Source organism: Varroa jacobsoni, unplaced genomic scaffold (assembly GCF_002532875.2).
Source record: "Varroa jacobsoni isolate VJ856 unplaced genomic scaffold, vjacob_1.0 scaffold_1428, whole genome shotgun sequence".
Taxonomy (NCBI): Eukaryota; Metazoa; Arthropoda; class Arachnida; order Mesostigmata; family Varroidae; genus Varroa; species Varroa jacobsoni.
In genome coordinates, this window is record NW_019214330.1 from 751,796 (window position 1) to 758,603 (window position 6,808).

The 6,808-nt window shown below is 43.6% G+C and overlaps 1 protein-coding gene across 2 annotated transcripts in view; it reads right to left on the reverse strand.

The window, feature by feature from the left end:
- LOC111269987 (neuroligin-4, Y-linked) overlaps positions 1–5,738 on the reverse strand; it is a 33,667-nt gene extending 27,929 nt beyond the window's left edge. For both annotated transcript variants that reach the window (XR_002686047.2, XM_022849955.2), the window contains exon 1: positions 4,211–5,738. Coding sequence is in view for 1 of the 2 variants with exons in the window: in XM_022849955.2 (XP_022705690.1) it covers positions 4,211–4,667 (457 nt within the window). In the remaining variant the exon portion in view is untranslated. The remainder of the gene's footprint in view (positions 1–4,210) is intronic.
- Positions 5,739–6,808: the final 1,070 nt, after the last annotated feature.

Here is a 6,808-nt window from a genome sequence, read left to right on the forward strand (position 1 = left end):
ACTCTCTGCGGGCATTACGGAATGCATTTATAAGGCCTATCTTCGAAATGGCAACCATTCTAACTCCTTTCAAACGCAAGAATTTGCTTCGGTTGTTGCATGCAGAACGGTGTTACGACCTATGAGTAAAATCTACTCGACTCGATTAATCCGTTCGGTTATTCTTATCGAGTGCACTTGGGGCGCGTCTATCCTAACGTAGATATTCTGTCTCCTATAATTTATCCCTCAGACTCCGCTTCTTTGTCTCGTGTTAACGGTGCCGCTGATAGTACGTACGTTCGGCCACGTCGCTTCCGCAAGCAGAAATAGGAGAGCTGGCGGCGGTGTGAGGAAGCGGCAGCCCCAATGGAGGCAGCCTTACGTCGAGCTCCAATCGTGCTTTCCCCGTTTGTCTGTATGAGTTAATGAGAGCATTTGACGGGAATCGCCCTGCCTTCATGCCCGCTTTAGGCCGGTGCAGCTTATGGTCGACGCGCGGCCGCCACTGCTGAGTGCTTCGCAATACAAGTGCCTACCTTATAATGCAAATTAGGTGTTTATACCTAACCCCAGCCAGCGCTTCTCCGCAATCGCCGAGGCCGCATCCTCTGCAGCTGCCACCAGAAATAAGCAAAGTGAACAAAAAAAATTCGTTTACAAGCAGGGAGTACATGAACTTCTAGAAGATATCGACAAAGGGACTATCTGCTTGAATAGCAAGCAACAGTGTGGCTTGTAAGTGACTGTGGAAGAAACAATAGGCAAGGAAAGCAACACATAAAAGAGCTGAACAGGGACAGCTAGTAACTAACTATTACTGTTACCACTATTAATATTAGTTGAGCCTTCTAGCTCAAATGAGAAAAAAATGAAAGCGATGCCCAGCTGAAAGGAGCTTGCATGAAGTTTTGCCTCTATTTTTTATAGAAGCTAGCGTTACAACAAGGCTAAGTACTCAAGGGCTGCTTAAATAATCCGGGAAAAACGACCTGTACAATAATATATGCGTATATTATGTGTATAGGAAACCCAGTACGTATTGCGATTGCACCGGACAATTTGTGGTGTCTATACATTTCTCGCATTCTTTGTTAGTTGACGCTCATTTGAAACTCGGGCTTGTTGGCGTCGTTACTCTTTTACGTATACGGTAATATGTATACGGTAATAGGGGAATGCACATGCACACACGTACGGTCACAAGTATATGTGCAATTACGTTGAAACGTTTCCTCTAACAGAGATTCAGGTCGTAAGCAGGCCACCACCAGCGATTGCTTTTTGTCTCCTGCTGCTCTCCAAGTTGGTAAGGTCCGACAGACATAGTCCAGCTAAAGGCCAAATTACAAGTCAGAAATAAGCCTGAGACTAAAACGAAGAAAAACAGCAAATTGCGTTGTTACCGTGTACGGGACTCTTCATATTTATACCTGTCAGACGTTAAACCGTCCATGAATTCTTTAGCTAAGAAACAAAGCTGCGGAGGGGCGGCGACCGTTGATCGTAACGAAAATTAGATAATTTGAAATAACGAGATGTTGATAATGATACGGCGAGGCTAGAAGATATGTTGTGTATAGCATGGGAATAGAGAAGTAAAGCGATAGTTTTCTACATTTTTTTCCCTATGATACACGGACTCGGCACACGTTGATTGATAGACACGACTTCGATGAAGATAATTTCTAATTTATTGCCGTTTTTAACGATTCTGTCCGCGCTCACACACCAATGAGCAGTAAAAACAGAACCGGAGAACAAAACGAGAGAGAATAAACATAGAATAATATTTTTTTTTGACAATTATGGATTAAACACATTTTACATGTTATTAGAATGCGCAGTACGGGTATTCCATAATACAACGCGTATACTTCACACAATGTGATCATGTTATAGTCTGGGCCGCTAGTGAAGATCATAAAATCAAACAACGACAAACTTTAAATGCTCTGTCACCTTTCATGTGCACAAAGCTTAGTTAGTGTTGTAGTTATAGGTACCTAATAATCTACGAAGATGCCTAGGTGCAATAAATAAAGAGGTTATTCTTAAGGGAACGGTCAAGATCACGCGAAACGGTTGAGGTTCAAAAGCCAGCCGTGCTGCATTTTGCGAGGGCCAGCCGTCTAAAGTATTCCTTACCGAAGGCAATACCAGACGTAAAACCTGAAATATCTGTTTGCTCTATGAAGACCAGCGGACACAGCTATAGCCGTGGGTGAAGTCGGAATGACTTCGATAAGGTATGTGAACGCCGCTCTATCGAACTCCTCGCTCATTACAGATTGGAATCATACAATCTGAACTGGTATACGCTATTTCATGCTCTGTAAGCTTCACTGCTGGACATCGTCGAGCTATTTATATAGTGAATACAAATTATATAATAGCGTTAAAACAAATAGGAATAAATTATCATCAGAAAGTATTCTGCTCGTATGCTCTCTAATTAGATAAAATTGTACGATACTATTACAACGAACACAGGCATATTTGCATGCATTCTAATAGCCGTAAGACCCAACAATTTTCTGATTCTTCCCAGTATTGCCGTAGATAAGTCACTTTCTCAGTGTTACAGATGCCTTTAACACAGCCATGACAATAAAGTTTGTGCATTTACGACATAATGCGAAAAAATTCTATCCATTTTCTTTATAATCTTATCTATATAATGGCGTGCTCCGAAGCCAAGGTATGCATTTGTGGTTATCAAGTGTTGTTTGCCTTTTGTAATGGTCTAACGCAAATACCCCGCTCATGTGTCTTTGAGTAAAGCAGACCCGTGTGAGCCCTAAACGAAATTATATCCACACACGGGGCTCTTATGTGGAAACCTAAAAGACGTATCGTTGAAATTCTTGATGGCTTTGATTTGTTTTTATCTTTAAGGCTCACGCGATGTTGACTCGTTACGATCGTTGAATGACGTGTACAATGGTGACGTTCTGGTATGAAATAGCAGGAGTGACTTTTGCCAAAACGAACTTAAACTGGAACACGTTATTATATCAAACGATTTTTAGAGCATAGATACCCTCGGTGATAGTGTTTAAGTGTCCTAGAAATGGGTTTTGCAAAAAAAGCAAGGGTTGCATAGCCCGACTTCTGTGGAAAAACAACGTAAAGCTTTACGCTACCTGTTATAGCATAATTGTCCATCGATTTGTTTCTGCACGGAAGGTTCGACAGAAAATTTCTTTCACCAAGCGTGAAACCGAACAATAAAAATATTCTGCAATGTGGAGACCTAGTAATCACACAACGTACTGCATCTTTGGAAAAATTCTCTCGATGGAAAACGTTGAAACTATGCTCGTTTTATACTATGACTGAACATAGACATCTTCTGTTACAGGCTAGATAAACATCTAGCTTCTATAGGTAAAAGCTATTGAAGGAATGGATAGCTACAAATGCTTACATTATTATTAACCTGAATAAGGACGAAACAGAAGGCAGTGATATAAACTCAAAGGTGAAACTCCGCACAGTCGGAAAAGGGGTTTGCTGCCTTGGCGCTAAACATCAATGCTTAGCCCCGTAACTGATGCAGCAAGGTCTAAGGATACGGGGAACGTGCTAGCGTAGACACACTTCGTTGTGCACCGAAACAGTGCCTGACGGTAGTGCCATAGGCGCAACGTGAATCATTTATTTTGATAGCAACGTCGATTTAGTATTATCATTATTGCAGTACAATGAACGCTCGTGAACCTTCGAGCGCGTATGTTGGTCTTGGCATTTTCCAAACGTTGGTGGCGACTTCTGATCGAGTTTTGAAGGACCAGCGTGTTATCAAAATGGGCCCGAATATCTCGAGATTCGCTTGAAATACTGATACCGGTCTCATAGAGGGTTATGACGCTGATCAGTTCTTTGTATAGTCCTTTCCTAGAAGCTGGCCTGACACCTATTTCATCCGATTAGATGCTTGGCTTTCAACCCCATTGTCGCTGAACATGTGCTAGAGCACTGGTTGGAGTTTTTGAGCTGAGATTTAACTCCGCCAGATTTAAGATTTCGTATCTTCCATGATGCACTAATGCAGCATTTGCTTAGTTTTTATTCCTTTGCCGGTGTGTTTATCAGCTTATCCAACTTATTCAGTCAACGTTTACATACAATAATAATGGATGCTTGTTTACACTTTGTCATTTTTCTCCATCTTTCGTATCATAATAATAATTCTTAATTCTCCATCTTTCATATCACACGCACTTACCGATAGCAGGCGAATAGATATTTAAGTAAAGACAGTCCTCGCTCTGTTTGTGTAGGAACGGTAGGAGTCGGCGGAAATATTCAAGACGACCCCGGGGCATTCTCTTGAGAGCCTCTGTCTCGTTACGGATATCCGGCGGCCGCTGGGGGCATACGGGGGCGAAGCGATCCGCCATTCGTATGCCCTTCCATTGTGTGGGTGTGCCTGGGGGCATGAAGCGCATGCTGTTCGTCGGTGGTGACGCATACGGGACACCAAGAAATACCTCGACCGGCTGTAGACCCGTCCGTGACGCCTGTTCCAACGTGACGATATTGCCCTTCAATGCACCGTAGCGGGTTGTCACCGTCCGTGAACTAAGTCTGCTTGCCCCTACAGTTGTGGCTGCGGCCGCCATCCAGCCGCACAGGAGTAGCGAAAATCCCAATATCTGCGTCGCTGTTACTGAGACCCACATGATATCCACAATGTAGGTTGACAAAACCCAAACAACACCAAGAATATAGCAACGGGGGCTGCAGCAGCTACTACTCGACGGCACTCATTAAACGGCAAATCGAGAGAAGTAACAGCAGCAGTCGTGGTTTTGTGATCACCGCCACTATTAAGGGAGTTGATCAGACGAACGAATAAAAACACACAAAGCCGTTATCAAATAGTATGATATAATACACCTATGCACAAGCAAACAAGAGCGAAAAAAAAACCAATGGAGATCCGATAATCCACAATGCTATGAAGAAGCGCACAGAGACATCGCCATATCTTGTACGATTTCTTGCTTCTAGTGTCTTTCTATAAATTGTTACCATGGGCAGGACACGACACGTTACGAGACATCGTTTACAAGTCACAACTACTATTAACACTACCGCAAGTAACCGGATTCACTGATGAACTGATTATGCACGATTGGAATTATGCGTACTGAGATGCACGATCAGGAAGGCCGCGTAGAGGAATCATACTTCAGTGAAGTTAAGGGATAGAATACAAGCCATGTTCTTGTTTCTAGTGTCAGTTATTTCTGATCTTGTATGAGTTTATTTACGAAACCTACTTTTTCGTCTTCACCTTCTTGCGTACTCTCACGTCTTCGGCTTATTCACAACACTGGATCACTTATTTAGCACTCCTTCTAAGCGGTTGTCTTCTGTTTGAACTATCTCAGATGCTCTATTCGGTGCTTTATGCTTGTCTTAGTTTAGTCCTTCCAGAAACTGTTTTCAAAAATACGAGGAGGGGGCGTGAAGTCATTTTCAAGATATGCGCAGTGCGACGACGTATCGTTAGGGTCGAGTATTAGTACCGTTGGTAGGAGAACTTAATCGTATACCACTCTCGCCGCAACAAACTGCCGAACGAAACCGCGTCATCAATGCAACCGTCTACGTTCCGTTTTGCATCTTTGTATGACACGAGTCGAGCCGACTTGGAGAAGCGATTTCGAGAGAGACATCAGTGAGCCACTCAAGTAAGAACAAGAAAGCCAGTAAAATAGTTGAGCACGTTGACGCGCGTAAAAACGCACGCGCTCTGATCTATGAAGAGCGGCCGCTGGCGCTCATTGAGCAGCTCGAGCCCGTTAAAGACCCGTCGGAAGCGTACGTACCAAAAGTGGCGAGAGTGGCGGCCAGCCCTTCCTCTGCCAAATGAGTCCCTCACCTTCGGCCTACCCTTTCCTAATAGTCGGTTGTATACGCGTGCTCAAAGTCGAATCCAGTCCTTAGTCTACTGCAATAAAACGAGTTGGTCTTCTAACCGACCCTGCTGGAAGCAACGAATCGTTTGTCGCTGCTCCAAAGACTGTCGTCTTCATCAACTACAGTGGCATTGGATAACAGTACTTACCAGAGATTCTATCGCATCTATGGCCCCCTTCTGGACTCTCCATTTGCGTCTGCGGTTCACCACTTTCCGAGCTCCGTCCACTACTGCATGTGCTGAGCGAAACATCCGTTCACTGAAGGAACGAATTGTCGAGCAGGAGTTCCGAAGGCAGTCAACGGAAAAATCCAGCTAGAAGGTTTTGCTTTTGTATTCTAGACTACACCTAAGCCTTCGTCTGAAGGGAAAACGAAGTGGGAAAACCGCATAAAGGGATAATGTCCGAGCGACAGACCCAGTAACTTCACGGGCTAGTTAGCACACCATCTTATTATAAAATCTGGCATCTGCTTAAAGATGGGACAAGCGAACCTGCGAGCAAAGACAGAATGATGAAAAGGGAACACAAAAGAAAAGATCGTTATGGACGGCGCCTCCAGGTAACATTAGCAATGAAAGATGGCCGACTCACTACGATTACTACGAAAAGCAGGCGAACAGCCCCACGTACGATACGTTTCATCCATTTTATTGGCATAAGAATCGATTGATTTGTAGAAGAGTAAGAATACTGTGAACGAGGAATAAAGGAGCGGACTAATGCGTGCTTTGCGGACAAGATCTCTGGGCAATCGGGTGGGGGTCAGATGACGCTCATGACACCTATGCGAAAGGTGCGACTTAGTATATACATGTATGAATAATAGTAAAGTTATATATGGTATTTAGCGTGGGCTAGTTCATTTCTATACAACATTATTGTATAAATGC